Below are 19,141 nucleotides of genomic sequence, written 5' to 3'. Positions count from 1 at the left end.
CATATAGATTGTGATATGGACAGGATGCAGCAAAATACTAGGTAGAAAAGGATGGGGTCCTTCTTGAAGCCCCACCCTCAAGCCGGGACCTGAAGCCCAAAGTGAGAACATACATTTCTGTTTTCCCGCTGAAATGTTGTCTTTTCCAAATTACCCTGGCCCGCTCCACCCCCACCCCCGCCATCCTGTGCCCATAAAACCCCCAGGCTCCACTAGCAGCAGAGCGTCAGAGGAGAGAAGAAAAGCAGCAACTTGACACTGGCAAGAAGCAGCTTGACTTAAGAAGGTCAGCTTGATGGCAGGACCTTGGAGAGGAGTTTGGCCAGAGATGGCCTAACTCCAGGGGAAGACCACCTTCCCGCTCCATCCACTTCCAAGCCCGTCATCCCACTGAGAGCAAATTTTATCAGCAATAAAATCCCCTGCATTTACCATGCTCAATTTTTTCCTGCGACCTGATGCTTCCTGGATGCCCAACAAGAGCTCGAGATACAGAGGGCTATCACACTGAGCTGTTAAACACTAAAGCCGTACATGGATGGCAGAGCTAAAGAGCACTGTAACACATGTCCTCTGGGGCTCCAGGGGTCATGGGTACCCCCCGAGATGCTGCCGCAGGGCCGCAAGGAGTTCTGCTCCTGTCAGCATCCAGAAGAACTCCTCCCAGTCCCTGCTCCCACTCAGCTGCATGGGGTTGAGAGCTGCAGGCTGAATAAACAAGCCACTCCCTTTGCGAGGCCTATGAAGGGGTCAGGGAAAATTTCCTGTTTCAGTCGCGCTCATTTTTTGTTAACTTTATTGCTCTAGTATCTTATCTTTTGTGGCTGTTTATTTTTTTCCTTCCATGCTTCATGCTTTTATTATTTATAATAATATTTTAATTCCTTCTCTTGAGTTTTTTATTTATACAACCATCTGCAGATAATGATACTTACACCAGGAAACTTCCACTTTTTAAAAATTCTTTAAATTAATTTCACTTCTTCTAGTTGTACTGAATACTATGTAGGGATAACATCAGTTAATAGGGTGAGGGTAAACATATTCATCTTTTTACCTGAATTTAATGGAAATAATAATGTTTTCTCATTAAGAACAATGCTAGCTGTTAAATTAGCCGGACATGGTGGTGCATGTCTGTAATCCCAGCTACTTGGGAGGCTGAGGCAGGAGAATTGCTTGAACCTGGGAGGTGGAGGTTTGCAGTGAGCCAATATTGTGCCATTGCACTCCAGCCAGGACAATAGAGTGAGGCTCCGTCTCGAAAAAAAAGAAAAAAAATGCTAGCTATTAAGAGATAGATATATTTTATCATGTTAGGAAATAACTTATTTTTATTTTAAGATTTTTAAAAATAATTAGGAATGGTTGTTGAATTTTATTTTTCAGCACTTATGAAAATTATTATATGATTCTTCTCTTTGATATTATTTATATGGTTAATTATATTGATATGTTTTCTAATATTAAACCATTTTACTTTTATGGAATAAACCTGTATTCTGGATTTAAATTTAATACTACATTTTATTTAGTATTTTTGTATAAACAATGATAAGTGAGGTTTATTTGTAGTTTTCTGGGAGACAATTTTTGTTAGGTTTTGATATCTAAATTATATTTATTTCACAAAACAAATTTGGAAGCTTCCTTTAACTTTCATGCTGTGAAACAATTTACATAGACTTCATGTTATCTGCTTTTAAGAAGTTGATAGAATTCCCTTGTGAACACCTGGTGCCAGTATTATTTGAGGAGTGGCTCTTCGCCACTTTCTGTAGCTCAACTGTGATGATTATTCTGCTGAGATTTTCTTGAAGTCAATTTTAGTAAATTATATTTTTCTAGGAACATCTATCTTATCTACGTTTTCAAACTCTAGCATAGACTTAAAATAGTTTCTTAAAAGTACTGCAATTTCTCTAATTTGTAGTTATTTTTCTTTCATGTCTTATTTTATGTATTTATGCCTTTTTTCTTTCTTGATTATATAAGATAATGATGCCAATTTTACTGACTGTTTTCAATGAACCAGTTTTTGTATCCATTTTAACATTTTTATATTTTATTTATCAAATCAATCTTTAATACGTTCTGATTTCCTTAGATTTATTTTGTAATTATCCTAAATGCTTGGTTTATATTTATAATTTTTTATTTTTATAATTTTGTTTTATTTTTAGTTAACATGCAATAATTGTACATATTTATAGGACCCAGTGATATTTGGGTACATGTGTACCATGTGGGATGATCAAATAAGAGTAATCTGCATATCTATCACTTCAAACATTTCTTGTGTTGGAAACATTCAAAATCCTCTCTTCTAGCAATTTGAAAATACACAATAAATTATTGTTAACTATAAGTTAACCTACAGTGCTGTGGAACTCTAGAACTTATTTCCCCTATCTAGATTTATATATATGTATTTTTTTCCCCTGAGATGGAGTTTTGCTCTTTTGCCTAGGCTGGAGTGCAGTGTTGTGATCTCGGCTCGGCTCACTGCAACCTCTGCCTTCTAGTTTCAAGGGATTCTCCTGCCTCAGCCTCCTGAGTAGCTGGAATTACAGGCGTCCACCACCACGCTCGGCTAATTTTTGTATTTTTAGTAGAGACAGGGTTTCACCATGTTGGCCAGGATGGTCTCGAACCCCTGACCTCATGACCTACCCCCCCTCGGCCTCCCAAAGTGCTGGGATTACAGGTGTGAGCCATGGCGCCTGGCCTAGAGTTATATTTTTAACAATTACCTCTTTATATCTTATTTACTCATCTGGGCCCTTCCTGACTGGGCTGATCCACCACCACTATGATGTGCTATTCATTCGAGGTTTTATTACCTGTGCTTTCCCACTAGAGTGGAAGATCTGTGATGACAAGAGCCCTGTTCATTGTATACGTAGCACCTGGAATAGAATATGCCATATAGTTGGTGTTCAGCCAATACTTGTTCAACTAATAATTGAATGATCCTCTACTTATACACGTCACAGGACAGAAACAAGGGCTTACTGATGAGTTACATGAAGTGAGTAAGACAGAAGACACATCCATGATTGTTCCTAACATTCTGGCTCACCAGTGGAAATAATGTGGCACTATTTAATGAGTTTGTATGTTCTACTTTTGAGCTACCTCTCACATAGATGATTCAATATAGTTTTTATATTCTAAGAGATATTTAAAAATGAATTTTTAAAATTTGGCAATCGACTTTTTAGTACTGACATTCAAGGATCATCAGATATTTAAGGAAAGACTCAATCATGAGAGAAAACAAACTAAAACACATAGAAAAATGAAACCTGGAGGAAGAAAAAACATAGAGGGAGTAGAACATAGTTGAAACATGTCTAATGATTTTTTTTTTCATTGACTGGAACCTTTTCTATTGAAATATTGGGTATATAGGCAGAAATTGGTGGATTAGTATATTTACTAATGGGAAAAAGAGGATTGTCCTAATGTTGCCTGTCAAAGATTTTAAGGGCTGAAATGGGTCAGAGAGAAGAGAGATTGAAGGTTTGGAGACTGAGGAAAAGATGTGAGATGGTCATTGTGGGGACTTTAATGAATGACTTCTCTAGGGAAATATGGAATGGAAATGCTCAATGAAGTTACTCATTTGAGGCTGAGGAGCATGAATTTGTAGGAACATGAGCTCATCCAGTTATGAAATACTCTCAAGTAACACTCAGCTGCTTAGAAGCAAACACAGAATGTTAAATAGTCATTTAAATGTGGGGTTATTTCACATTTAGAAGGGTCAGGAAATTAGAGTATTGTATGATTTATTTATATAAAAGCTATATTAGGGAAATTTTCAAACATACTCTGAAACAGAATAGTAGAAAGAACTCCACGTGCCTGAAGCCTTGTTTTAAAAAAAAAATAGCATAAGAATAACCCAAACCACCCCATTCTCCACTCCTTTGCCCTCTGTTGGATTAATTCAAAGCAAATCACAGATACAGCTCATTTCAGCTGTGAATACTGAAGCTGTTTTTGAAGGGTGAGTATAATGATTGACCAGTAATCCAAACTGAATACGAAAGGAAGAGAGGAGAGGCCTGATAGAGGGATAGAGAATATAGAAGTGTCAATGAATTGAAAGCCTGTGATGTTTCTATGGCAGCCCTTGAGCAAATAAAATGGAAAAATAAGAGGTAGTGATAGGAGAGTGATTTACTTAATGCTTAATTTGTGATTTGTTTGGATTTTTAATAAAGATCGATAGTGAGAGAGTCAATCAACAAAACAATGTGCACAATCCTTTCTCTCAAATCTTTTTTACTTAGCGATTCACTTTCTAATAGAAATCAATATAAATCTTTCAAAATTTTGAAATTAGTGAATACATGTTCTAAGTAGTTCAAACAATGCATCAAGGCATAAAATAAATTGTAAATATTTCATTTACTTCCCAGATACCCAGTGACACCACTCAGAAGACCTCTGCGAATTATTTTTGGTATATTTGTCCAGAAACTTTGTATGTACATATATATGCATACAAATATATAAGTATTATGAAAAAAAGAAATACAGATGGAATCATAAAATATCTCCTTGCTTTTTGCACGATGTATTGGAAATCTTTTCATATCAGGAAACATGCGTCTATCTCATTTAAAAGAGGTTAACATAATATTCATTTCAGACATTCAATTCCCCTCATTCATGAATAGTGCAGCTGTGAAGAGGCTCTTGCACATATTTTTGCTTATTTATACAAAACCATGCTTAGAAAAAATTCTTAGTAATTTTTAGAATGAAAGGTGTTTTATGCATTATTAATTTTGATAAATAGTTCCACATTATTTTGGTTATATCTTTGAAAGATGGAGACAAAATGCATTTCAAACTTCTGCTCAGAAACCTTCCCAAGTAATCTAAATGTGTTTAAAAGGCATGTGGAGGGAGAAACAGAGTTTTCAGGAACTCAAGTTTCAGAACATTCTTTTATTTTGGTGGTTATACAACCCTGCTGCACAGCAGAATCACCTGGAGAGCTTAGAAAATTGTGTAAGTTCTAACACTAGAAATTCTGACTTAATAGATCTGAGATTGGGTTTGAACATTGGTATTTTCAAAAATCAACCCTAGAGATTCTAATGTGTAGCCCAGTGCGTAGAATCACTGCTTTAAAGAGAGCAAGGGGAGGTAGAGGGCTCAGGTAAAGAATATGACAGCACCACTAAGATTGTACCCATGAAGCAAAAGAGAAATGATCAATCTTCTATATAAAAAGCCACATCAGGGGGAAAGGGTTAGATGAGGGTTGGAGAAGAAAAGAAGAGAGAAAAGAGAGGTCTAGGTGAGGGAATGGCAGAGCCGGTTAGGTCAGGTCCTGTGGTCTTCTTGGGTGCCAGTCACAGAGTCCACTGTTTTGGGTAAAGATGAAGTCGGTGCTGAAGCTGCTTCCAGGCTCTTCTCAACCCAGGGTTATCCTTAATCAGTAGAATTGAGTGGCTGGCAGGGTAGGCAGCCATGATGATCTGGCACAAAGTATTCCACAGACTGTTGATGTCAAACATGTTGGACAGGTAGATAAACAGAGCAACTGCATTGAAAATGTAGAGAATGAGAAAGTAGCTGGTAGCTTTGATGGCCCCAATGTGAGCCTCCATGCTAGGGTCCTTGGACCCTGTGGCATTGCTTCCCATGTGTAGGGTGTGTCTCTTGAGAGAGAGGATCAGCAGAATGGCTGCCAGGATGAACATGATCAGAGGAATCACAATCCCTAGGTTAAAGAAAAAAGCCAAACTGACCACACTGATCTCAGAGAAGTATGTTTTCTCAGTGGAGTTGGAAGAGTGGATAGGGAAAGAATTGTCACAATACCCAGTGCAGATGTTGATGCAGAACATGCTGTGACTGAAGGAAATAAACACAGACAGCCATAGAAGCCAGGGTATCAATCCAGAAATTCTCCACCTCAGCTTGAGGAAAAGGGGGTAGGAGAAATTGGCAATCTTCACAAAGTAGAAGAAACTGAGCCAGGCAGCAAACCACAGGCTACAAAAATTTAAGAATATAAAACTTATTTTGAATGCATAATATACAGCGTCTTCAGAATAAAAACTTAGGGAGGTTGAGCTGATGGTAATTTCTAACATCATGAGGCTCTGGAGAGCTATTCTGGATACACTCAGGAAAACCAGGATCCTGCCACTTGTGGAAACTGACTTATTTTGAACCCATTCAGCTGCATGTATAGCCGTGATGAACCCATTTGCAATGATACCAGTGAGGTATTCAGCAAGTAAAACTGCTAAAGTTAAGGTGATGAGAAATGGCGACAATTCACTTTCTGCAGGATCGCAGAGTTTAATCATCCTGAGCTGTTGCTTCTCTTTGGTGTTTGGAGGAAAACATCTCCCTAGCATTTGATGGGCAGATTCTTGATAACTCCCAGTATTCGTGTCACAGGAGGAAGCAGTTGATGCATCATTTCCAAATTCACTCTATTTGTTTATTTCAGAATTCTTAGCTCTACATCTAGAGATGCAAATGTTGGAAGGATTTGGTTTCTAGTCCTCTCCCTATTTTTGAATATGTTGGTAGTAGTTCAATAATGAGGCCCAGGGAAGCACTTGAGTAGACTCTCTTGAAAAGCAGCTAACATGGTACTGAGGTCCGTGTTCTTTGGTAGCTTCAGTTAATTTGAACACTGGTTGACTGATCATCATTTAATTTACTTTCACTTGTGACTGCAGAAAATGACTGAAAATAACTGCTACACACACACACTTCTTATTTTGTGCTAGGAAATGTTCAAATTATTTATTTATAATGACTACATTTAAACCTCACAATAACCTTATGAGCATGTGCTTCTACTACCTCCATTTTGCAGATGAAGAAACTAAGGCATACAGAGGTTAAATAATGTGGCCAACATTACACAACTAGAGTGTGAAAGAACCGGGATTCACACCCAAGTCACCTGGTCCCAGAGTTCCTTCTCTTATCCACCACGTTATGCTGTCTAGACCTGTGGATTCTTTTGTGTGCCCAAGACTAAATGCAGGGTTGATTTCACTGTGACATTTTTTTCCTGGTAGCCTTTTATGTCCCTACCCCTCTAAAGAAAAATCAATAAAGCAAGAAGACACTGATTTTCAAGAGATAGGACTCTCTTTTCAAAGTAAATTACTTGAGAGGTAATAAATTTAATTATACATAAAAGATCGTACACACACAGACACACACACACATTCACCTTTCATTTTAAGCAAAACTAGGAAAATAAGAGTTGAAGGTAAAACTCCCTAGTTCTTAGTAAAGTAAGCGTAGGGTGCTGAGAGTAAAAGCAATGCCCCAATTCATCCAATTTTGGAATATTAAAACCAAAAGAAAGGAAAAAAGAATCACTTTTATCTTAAGGAAGTTTTTCTGATTTTAAAATGTAAGCATAGGACACATAATGATAAAATGAACTTTTCATTTCAGAGTAAATTAATTTTTATGAATGTATATAACTTTAAAATAATGATGAAGTAATTTTCATAAAGAGAAGGTTGGTGGGTGAGAAGTCTCAGAAAATCTTTATAACATTTGATTTTTACTTAAAGCTTTTTAAAAACAAGGCAAGAACTCATAAACATTTTCTGGCTTGATTAATGATTTTAGATGAGTTGTTATGAATTTTACATCTCATTTGAAAATCTCTATTCCTGAACAAATATTGCCCTTGAATACAGTGTAATAGACAACTGCTCCTCCCTGCTTGTTTCTGCTCATTTGCACGAGTAGACCTGGAGTATCTCAGGACCTCCAGTTTGGTTTTAAGGAGGATTTTTCTTGCCACTGGCTTTCCCCTACTTTTGCTGATCCAGGCTTTCAAGAGTGGGAGGAGAAACAGGACATGGTCCCTTCAGAGGCTGTTGCGTCTTTCCTCATTTGATTTGCTTATCCATGTATCCCACTCCGAGCTCCTAGCCCATGCCGGACACCCAGGAGGCAGTACATAGATACTTGCTTTGATTTATGGCCTTAGCGAAGACCTTCAGCTCAGAGAAGCTCTTTATGAGGGACATGAGGGGGAATGGCAGTTTCACATCTCCTCAGATTTGAAAATCTGCAGGTCCTATGCCTAATCGAGTGTCAGAGCATAAACAGCAAGGCTGAGGGAGAACACAGCAGACTGTGAAGAACATCTGTGTAAGAAACACTGGTCGGTGACAGAGAGGACAGATGGAGGGGAAGCAGAGACAGAGCAGCAGGATGAGAAAGAGCTCAGACAGGGTCTGGCTTCACAGTGTAGGGTGCTGCAGAGGCTGTGGGCAGCAGCTGGCTCCACAGACATCACCAAAGGCGTTTCAGAAGACGCTCTGCTTGCCATAGCTTATGAAAGAGGTGCTTCCTGCAATGGAAAGAGTTTTGTTCATGGAAATTTCCAGGGGCAATCTGAGGGGAGATGAAATAACCTTTCTGGGTGAAAAGATGATCTTCTTAAAGTAACACTGTTGTACTAGTTCTTAAATGGCACCTTCAGTTTCCTAAATACATCTTGGATGTATTCAACTCCTATTTCTAATATTAGGTTGGTGCAAAAGTAATCGTGGTTTTTGCCATTACTTTAAAAAAAGGCAAAAACCACAACTGCTTTTGCATCAACCTAATAATTAAGGAAAGCTCATGAAGAAAACTCTGATCCATTAAGGACATAGGGAATAGTTTTTAAAAGTCTAGTTTATTTGGCTATATTTTTAACTTATTATTGTGAAATAACTTTTGACATAGAGATGAGTTGTAAAGATAGTACAGACAATTCCCATATATCCTCCACCCAGCTTCCACTAATGCTTACATCTTACATAATCATGGTACAATGATCAAACGTAGGAAATTAGTATTGTTACAATACGATCAGCTCAATTTTTGGCTTCATTTGGACTTTTCCAGTTTTTCCACTAACGTCCTTTTTTTCTGTTTGGAGACCCAGTCCAGAATACCACATGGTAATTCATTGTTGTTTCTTTCGTCTCTTCCAATTCAAAACAAATTCTTGGTCTTTCCTTTTCTTTTATGATCTTGACAGTTTTGAAGAGTCCTGGTCAGGTATTTTGCAGTGTATTCTTTGATTTGGGTTTGTCTTTGTTTTCTCATAATTATACTGGGTTAATGGATTTTGGGGAAGAATACCACAGAGATGATGTGCCCCTCTGACTGCAGGGACCCATGATGTCAGTGACTTTTACTAGTGATGTTAACGTGATCACTTAGTTAAGGTGGTGTCTGACTAGTCTCTCTACGATAAAGTTACTCTTTTTTTCCTTTTGTGCTCTATCAATTAGAAGTAAGTCACTGAGTCTGGCCCACACTCAAGGGGAAATGAATCACACTTCACCTCCCAGAGGAGAACTCTTGAAGAATTTGTGGACATTATTTTAAAAACCAACACAGAAATATTCTGCAGGAGATACTTTGAAGCTATGCAAATATCTTCTTTTTCCTAAAACTCTGATCCACTGATTTGAGTATTCATGAGGGCATGCTGCCTGCAGCAATTAACATTACTGTGGTGTTACACTTTTTTGTTTTCCTCTTTTCTTTCACCTTTATTAATTAGAATTCTTCTTTAGGAAAGAATCGTTCCTCCTCTCCCACTTATTTACTTCATCAAACATTTATTTGTATTCCTGTGCACTCATGGATTTTTATTTTATATTTTCACTTGCAACTCTTATCAAAAATCAGTGGACTATATTTGTGTGGGTCTATTTCTTCACTGTCTCTTCTATTCTATCTATCTATCTATCTGTCTGTCTATCTATCTATCTATCTATCTATCTGTCTGTCTGTCTGTCTGTCTGTCTATCTATCTATCTATCTATCTATCTATCTATCTATCTATCTATCATCTATCTATCTATCTATCTTCTATCTACCCTTTTGTAAAAAACACACTGTTTAATTATTGCAACTTTATAATAAGCCTTGAAGTCTGACAGTGTGAATCCTCAAACTTTATTCATGCTTTTCAGAGTTGTTTTACTGTGAGTGGAGTCTCTGGAAAAATGTTTGAGCAAATTCTTTTCAGCAGTAACTTTGGTTAATTTTAAGATTGTTTTTCTTTAACTTTCTGCAGTTTTTCTACCACGAATGCAGTTTGGATTTTATTAATATTATTATTATTATTATTTAATATGTCTTGCTTGGCATTCAGAAGGGACTCTAGATATAACATTATATATATATATTTTTAAATTGAAAAACTTTCAGCAATTTTTATTATTATTATTTTTGAGATGGAGTCTTGCTCTGTCACCCAGGCTGGAGTGCAGTGGCATGACCTTGGCTCACTGCAACCTCTGCCTCCCGGGTTCAAGTGATTCTCCTGCCTCAGCCTCCTGAGTAGCTGGGATTACAGGCACACACCACCATGCCTGGCTACTTTTTGTATTTTTAGTAGAGACGAAGTTTCACCATGTTGGCCAGGCTGGTCTCAAACTCCTGACCTCAGGCCATCCACCTGCCTCAGCCTCCCAAAGTGCTGGGATTACAGGCCACAGTGTCTGGCCCAGCAATTATATCTTTACATACTGCTTCTCAGACTTTTCTTCCATTCTCTTTACCTGGAATTACAATTAGACTCAGTTTTTCTTAACTGTTTTTCCAAGTTTTTAATATTTTTGACTCTGTATTTTATATTCTGAAGGCAACTATGTAATTTACCATGTGTGAAAAGGGTGCAACAATAATTAAAAGCATATAATTACTTAAAATACAAATTTATTGGCTCAAATTACTTTTATTATTTGTTGGTAGTCTGATAAAATAGATCTATTCTAAAAGTATTCTATGAAATCTTTCTAAAAACCACATATCCTGCTTTCTAAAGCAAAATAAAAAGTATTTCTTTGTATTACCTGAACATTAAAAATAATATAAGCAGACAGACAATTTTTTGTTACATATTAATTTATTTTTAAATTTTAATTTAATTTAATTTAATTTTTTAGACAGGGTTTTGCTCTGTGCCTAGGCTGAAGTGCAGTGGCATGATCTCAGCTCACTACAACCACCACCTCTTGGGCTCAAGCAGCCCTCCCACCTCAGCCCAGTAGCTGGCACTACAGGCATGCACCATCATGCCTGGCTAATTTTTGTATTTTTTGTAGGAATGAGGTCTCACTATGTTATCCAGGCTGGTCTCAAACTCCTGGGCTCAAGTGATCTTCCTGCCTTGGCCTCCCAAAGTGCTGGGATTACAGGAATAAGCCACCATGCCTGGCCTTTATTAATGTACTTTAATGAGCTTTTTAGTTATATTTATTTCTGATACCATGTCATTGATACTTTTTCTGAATAATGTATTTTTTAAAATACCTGTTTTGATTGCTCTTATTTTTGTGAAATTGCCTACAGTATTCTTTTAAGTTGCATTTTATGGTTAACACATTTGAAATGATTGACAATTATTGTTGTACCCTTTTCACACATGAACTCTTCTCTGATGATTGAGAAAATAGTTCTTTATAGGTTGAGATAACTAGTGTGTGTGAAGTAAGTTCTGCTACATGGAGTCTGTTCTCAACTGTAACTTTTTAAAACTGAATTATGTAAATATTTTAGCTTCCATTCAGAAAACCTTTCTTTAAAATATTTTGTGACAAAAATAATCAGGTAAATTTTCTCTATTTATGATTCTTTTAAAGGTTTCACCAAATCTAAATCATGCAAAATTCTAGTCTTCAATTTTACTTTATAATAATACAGGATATCTATTTATCTAATCAAAAATAATAACTACACCAAAATATTCCTTTCGAGAAAATAAGATATTCTAGCATAATTTTTAAATTTTGAAATTATATCTTCTCCATCATTGAGCATACATGACTTAATTTGTTTAGTTTCTTTACTACTTTTGTAGGGATAAATGTCAATACTCAGTGTCTTACTATTTGTAAGTTGTATTTCAATCATTGTGATTTTCTCAAAGCTTTAAAAGCTGAACCATTTTTTTGTTGCATTTGTTTAATACTTTGATTATATATTTCCCTCTAATTTTCCACAAAAGCAATCAAAATTTAGAGAAATTGTTTACCAAAACATTCAATATAATCGTAAGAAAGTTTGGTTCATATACAAAGTACTTCTTCAAAGACTCAAACATATGTAAAGAATGATTGATGAGAGGGAACAAAAAGAGAGAACAAGCATATTGCTATGCTGAAGTATTTTTAGTATTCAAGATGAGATTCATCATACAAGTTTAGTAGGTCAGTTATTCTGCCGACATAAAAAATTTTGCAAAGTTTATCAATTATAACTTCTGTTTTGATGGATAAAGTATCTCTGATTACTTGAATATTTTTAATTATGTTTGTACCTCAGAAAATTTCAGTTGTCTTCATATTTCACAGATGTTTTAATTTAGTAAGACCCTAAGCCTTTATTGTGACACTGTGCTCCACTAAAATTTGTGTTTATGTTATTAACTGCAAAACAAATAATTTAAAATTTTGCCTTTTTAAATGAGTTTCAGTAGCACATACTGAAAGGTCAGATATTTCATCTTCAACAGAAATAACTTTTTTTTTTTTTTTTGAGACAGAGTCTTACTCTGTCACCCAGGCTGGAGTGCAGTGGCACAAATCTTGGCTCACTGCAACCTTCGCCTCCCAGGTTCAAGCAATTCTCCTGCCTCAGCCTCCTGAGTAGCTAGGATTACAGGCATGCACCACCATGCCCAGCTAATTTTTGTATTTTTAGTAAAGGTGGGATTTCGCCATGTTGGTGAGGCTGGTCTCGAACTCTTGACCTCAGGTGATCCACCCGTCTTGGCCTCCCAAAGTGCTGGGATTACAGGCGTGAGCAACCTCCTGGCCAGAAAGAACTTTTAAAAGCTTTACTTTTATTTCATGAATGGGATGAACACAATCTAACCATTATTTGAATTAACTAATTTTTCGATTTGAAAGACTCTGGTAAAATTGATACAAAACTGATGTCATGTAATTGGGAATTTTTTCTTCTACAGATGGATTCAACATATTATTAGCTTTCAATTCCTTTTTTGTACATGCACAGAAAAACCTTGGAATTGAAAATGTATACTTGGGAATTATACTTCTTTCTTTCCCATTTAGAAGTCTTTTATTTCTTGCCTAATTGCTCTGGCTAGGACTTTCAATAGTATGTTTAATAGAAGTGGTGAAAGTGTGCATCTTTGTCTTGTTCCTGATCTTAGAGAGCAAGATTTTAGTTTTTCATCTTGAGGGTGATGTTAGCTGTGGGCTTGCCATATACGGACTTTATTATGTTGAGGGACATTCCTTCTGTATCTAGTTTGTTGAGATTTTTTTTTTTATGAAAAGGTGTTGAGATTTGTCAATCTTTTTTTACTGCATCTGTTGCGAGGCTTGTGTGATTTTTGTCCTTTATCCTGTTAAGTGGTATATGACATTTATTGATTTGCATTTGCAAAACCATCCTGGCATCTCAGGGATAAACCTGACTTGGTCAGGATGTAAGGTTCTTCTAATGGGCTGTTTAATTCTGTTTATAATATTTTGTTCAGAATTTTAAATTTATTTTCACAGGGATATTGGCCTGTCATTTTCTTTGCTTGTAGTGTCTTTGTCTGGCTTTGATATAAAGGTGATGTTGGGCTCATAAAATAATTTGGAAGTTTTCCTTTTTACATTGTTTTGGAAGAGTTTGTAAAAGTCTGGCATTAATTCTTTAAGTGTTTGGCAGAATTTACTAGTGAAGCCATCTGGTCCTGAAATTTTTTTTTGTTTGGAAATTTCTTTGTTTGGAGATGTGGCACACATCTGTAGTTTCTGCTACTCGGGAAGCTGAGGCAGGAGGATCCCTTGAGCCCAGGAGTTCAAAGTTACAGTGATCTGATCTTTTAACTTTGATTTTTTAGAGACAGGATCTCACCATGTTGTGTAGGCTGGTTTGGAACTCCTGACCTCGAGCCATTCTCACATCTCAGCCTCCCGAAGTGCTGGGATTACAGGTATGAGCCACCACACCTGGTCAAGTTGGGAGGCTTCGGATTACTAATTCAGTCTCCTTACTCGTTATTGGTCTCTTCAGATTTTCTGTTTTTCATGATTCATTCTTGATAGGTTGCATGTCTCTAGGAATTTATTTCTTCTCATTTATCTAATTTGTTGGTGTTTAATGTTCATACAAACCTCTTAAATGTCCTTTTCATTTCTGTAGCATCAGTTGTAACGTTTCATCTTTCATTTCCAGTTTTATTTATTTGATTCTTCCCTCTTTATTTCTTATTTAGTTTAGATAGCAGTATTGGACCAAAACGAAAGGTCACACTCTACTGAAAGATAGAAATCAAATGCATCTTCTGCAGATACACATTGATGTCATTTTAGGCATAGTCTTTTTAAAGTGGCAACTAATTTTTCAAGTCAATGTTGAGGCTCCCGCAGCAAATTTGGTCTAGGGCTTTCAAGTAGTCAGTGATGTTATTATAGCCATTACGATAGATGGTAAATGGCAACAAACATATTGTGCAAGTTACATGTTCATCATCAACTTCCTTGAAAAATGAAAATTCAGTAATTAATTTTCATTATCATACATTTTGTTTTCTTGAGCTCATTATGCCAAAAGCTTGATTGAAAAAAATGTCAAATAATAAAATAAGTAGTTGTAGATATTTACGCCTTACAAAAAATGACAAATTATCATTACAGGAACATTCAGACCTCTCTTTATATGTTCTATAACAGGACTGCTCAGCCTCTATTTCCTACTCGCTTTTCCTGTACAGTGAAGCTATAATTTCTCACCTTTTCCCACTGTTCTCATCAACTAGTGATCTGAAGTTTTCATAAAATTCTCAGGTCACAGCAAGAGCCTTGGCATGGCTGGTGAGTGGGGCGGGCCGGCCTTGGCAGCAACATTGTTTACTTTCGCATTACTATCTATGGCTGGAGAGAGAGGGCTGTCCTGAGCCACTTGCTTAGGAGTGCGCTTTATTTTTGCAGTAAGTTCCCTGGATAGCCTCCTTCAAAAAGAGGTATTAGCGTCCTTCTATTTACGGAAACTATAGGGAACACCCAGCTGGGTTTTTAGGGGAGTAGCTCATATATTACTAGAGAAGACCTTCGTAGAAGTTGGAGTACAAAATGAAAGTGCCAAATTCATCCTGTCATATTTTAACGTAGCAGACTAAAAATTAAAAATAGGGCACAAATGCTAAATCTAGAGAGGGCACTGGAGCAAAAGGCATAGACTAATATGCTTGTGGGAAATTTCTCTAGCTCTAGCAAAATTCTTTAACATCATATTCTAATTTACAACTATTATTGGGTCCATTTCACAGTTTATTCCTTTTATTTGTGTCTTTAAAAACTTCAGTGAATATATTGTTCCTTTGCAAAATTTCTAATGGGTTACTTTTCCTGTTTACTTCTTTTTGTTTTATTTCTGCCCCTTTAAAAAAATTTCTGCCCTTTTAAGATTATACCATTAGTTAAACATTAGCCCGGCATTAGGTTTCTATGTTGTGTCTTACAGTTTGGGTCTGGTGTTTCATCTTGAACCAGGGAGTCTCTCCTTTCTCCATAGTCACCCTCCCTGTCTAGCAGTTTCACTGTGTTTCAGTCCCTTCTTCCTGGTGCTGTGGTTTCCCAGTGAAGAGCCAAGATTCTTGCCTGGGGCTAATATTGTTGGTATTGCAGATACTTAGTTTCTATGAGTTGCAGCTCTTTCAGGTGTGTACATTTCTGGTAAACACCTGACTCCTGGTTATATGTAGTTTTCCTTCAAAATGGTGTCTTTTCCTCTTACTGTATTTCTATTTTTTTTTTTTTTTTTTTGAGACGGAGTCTCGCTGTCACCCAGGCTGGGGTGCAGTGGCATGATTATGGCTCACTGCAAGCTCTGCCTCCTAGGTTCACGCCATGCTCCTGTCTCAGCCTCCCGAGTAGCTGGGACTACAGGTGCCCGCCACCACACCTGGCTAATTTTTTGTATTTTTAGTAGAGACGGGGTTTCACAGTGTTAGCCAGGATGATCTCGATCTCCTAACCTCGTGATCCACCCGCCTCGGCCTCCCAGAGTGCTAGGATTACAGGCGTGAGCCACCGCGCCCGGCCCACCTCTCACTACTTTTCTGACCCTAACACCAGACTAGAATTTTAATGAGTTTTACAAAATTTTGATTTTCTTGCTAAGGACCATAAAAATGTGTCCTTAGCTGAAAAGCCTACACCAAAAGAAACATATCAAATGTCTTGTAACCATTTATTGCCATTGATATCTGATTTGATGCAATTGTTTTCTTTTTCTTTCCTTCCTGTAGGAGTTGCTGTTGGGGCTCCACTGTCTTTCCTTAGTAACGATCATTCTTGAACATGGTGAAACTTATTTTAGTTTGTGTTCCTCCAGGGACAGACTTTTAAGACCAAGATTTGAGTAGAAATATTTTTTAGTTTTTAATTTTTTTAATACTCAGACAATATAAGGTTTTTAAAAATAACGGTACATTATTAGGCCAGTTCCCACAGTGGAACACGGAAGCTTCATCCTGAGAGGAATCTCTGGCAAGTGCTGTGAAACATGTGACTCATAGTTCTCACATCTCACAGACAGAAAAGCGTGGGTTCTCCATGACAATTTTCCCGTCATTGGTTGAGGGTTGCTCTTCAGGGTTTTTAGTGACCCCATCCCCACTTACCCCTGAAGTCTGCAGTGTGTGGGCAAAATGACCTTTCCTGTCTCTGGTAGAAGTCCACTGGCACAGAGAGGCAGGTATGGCAGGTTGAAATTGCTCAGAGGGCACAGGGATGGTAGGGTTCGAGGGATGGACAAGGCACTAACGATAGCTCCTGCGGCTTCTTACTGTACACACCTGCAACTCCAACCTTGGGGAATCTCTTGGAGTGCAAGACCATACTTCTACTCTTTGTTTCTGTGAGACTGACTATTTTAGTTACCTCCTGTAAGTGGAATCTTGCAGTATTTGTACTTCTATGCCCGGCTTATTTCATTTAGCAACATATTCTCCTGGTTACAGGTTCATTCATGTTTTTTTATTTTTGTTTTTGTTTTTTGGAGATGGAGTCTCACTCTGTCACCCAGGCTGGAGTGCACTGGCGCAATAGTGGCTCACTGCAACCACCGCCTCCCAGGTTCAAGCAGTTCTCCTGCTTCAGCCTCCTGAGTAGCTGGGATTACAGGTGTGCACCACCACGCCTGGCTAATTTTTTGTGCTTTTAGTAGAGACAAGGTCTCACCATATTGGCCAGCCTGGTCTTGAACTCCCAAGCTCAGGTGATCCGCCTGTCTTGGCCTCCCAAAGTGCTGGGATTGCAGGTATGCACCACATGCCTGGCCAGTGTTTCATTTTTTTAAAGGCTGAATAACATCCCATTATGATGTTACATCCCATTATGATGTTACATCCCATTATGATGTTATGTATATATTACATATATACAAATATATATGAACATTCCATAATATTCCATATATATATAAATTTCTTTATGACACATAAATAAATTTTTGAGAGTTTTATTATAATTTATTTACCCATTTGTCCATTGGTTGTTTCTATATCCTAACTATTGTGAATAATCCTGCAGTGAACATGGAAGTGCAGTGCTGGTGTCTCTTCAAGATTTTGATTTCACTTTTTTGGATACATATGCACAAATGAGATTGCTGGATCATATAGTGGTTCTATTTTTATTTTAAGGAAGCTTCATGCTATTTTTCATAGCAGCTTTACCATTTTACATTCTCAACAACAGCGTACAGCATTCCAATATCACCTCCTCCCCCCCAGCACTTATCTTCCTTTTTTTAAAATCATAACCACTATAACAGGTGTGAAATGACATTTCCTTGTGGTTTTGATTTGCATTTCCCTGATGATTAGTTATATTGAACACCTTTTCATATGCCTGTTAGCCATTTGTATGTCTTCTTTGGAGAAATAGCAATTCGACTCTTTTCTCCATTTTGTAACTTTTTTTTTGTTTTTTTATTAGACTGAGTCTTGCTCTGTCGCCAGGCTGGAGTGAAGTGGCGCAATCTCAGCTCACTGCAACCTCTGCCTCCCAGGTTCAAGTGATTCTCCTACCTCAGCCTCCTGAGTAGGTGGGACTACAGGCACCCGCCACCATGCCTGGCTAAGTTTTTGTATTTTTTTTTTTTTTTAGTAGAGATAGGGTTTCACCATGTTGGCCAGGATATTCTCAATCTCTTGACCTCGTGATCCACCCTCCTCAGCCTCGCAAAGTGCTGGGATTACAGGTATGAGCCACCACGCCTGGCCCATTTTGTAATTTTTTATTTACTTATTTACTTATTGCTATTGAATTGTAGGAGTTTCTTATATTTTTTGGATATTAAACCCTTATCAGATACATGATTTGCAACTATTTTCTCCTATCCCACAGGTCGCCTTTGAATTCTGTTGATTATTTCTTTTGCTATGCAGAAGTTTATAGTTTGATAAAAACTCTCAACATACTGGGTATAGGAGGATTTTTTCTCAACATAATAAAGGTTATATATGACAAACCTGCAGCTACTATTATAAGCAACAGTGAAAAATAGAAAGCTTTTCCTCTAACACCAGGAACAAGATGAAGATGCCCCCTCTTGCCACTTCCATGCAACATAGTACTTGATATGGTTTGAATTTGTGTCCCCTCCTGAATCTCATGTTGAATTAGAGGAGGGACCTGGTGGGAGGTGAATGGACCATGGGTAGAGATTTTCCCCTTGCTGTTCTCCTAATAGTGAGTGAGTTCTCACGAGATCTGATGGCTTAAAAGTGTGTAGCACTTCTCCCCTCGCTGTCTCTCCTGCCACAATGTGAAGAAGGTCCTTGCTTCCCCTTCACCTTCTGCCATGATTGTAAGTTTAGTGAGACCCCCCACCAAGTCATGCTTCCTGTAAAGTCTGCAGAACAGTGAGTCAGTTAAATCTATTTTTTCATAAATTACCCAGTCTCAGATAGTTCTTTATAGCAATGTGAAAATGGATTAATACAGTACTGGAAGTTCTAACCAGGTCAATTAGGCAAGAACAAGAAACACAAGTCATTTAAATCAAATCACAAGGCATTCAGATGAAATCAGAAAGGAAGAAGTAAAAGTATCTTTGCTCATAGATGACATGATACTGTATG

The 19,141-nt window shown here is 37.4% G+C and overlaps 1 protein-coding gene across 1 annotated transcript; it reads right to left on the bottom strand.

Moving 5' to 3' along the window:
* Window positions 1-5,375: 5,375 nt before the first annotated feature.
* Window positions 5,376-6,392, bottom strand: TAS2R39 (taste 2 receptor member 39). The gene has a single exon (NM_001080763.1). It carries the CDS (start codon window positions 6,390-6,392, stop codon window positions 5,376-5,378), a length of 1,017 nt encoding a protein of 338 aa, NP_001074232.1.
* Window positions 6,393-19,141: the final 12,749 nt, after the last annotated feature.

The sequence above is a fragment of the Macaca mulatta genome, chromosome 3 (genome assembly GCF_049350105.2).
Source record: "Macaca mulatta isolate MMU2019108-1 chromosome 3, T2T-MMU8v2.0, whole genome shotgun sequence".
Taxonomy (NCBI): Eukaryota; Metazoa; Chordata; class Mammalia; order Primates; family Cercopithecidae; genus Macaca; species Macaca mulatta.
Note: the sequence above shows the minus strand (reverse complement) of the source record. Positions and strands in the feature narration are given on the sequence as shown.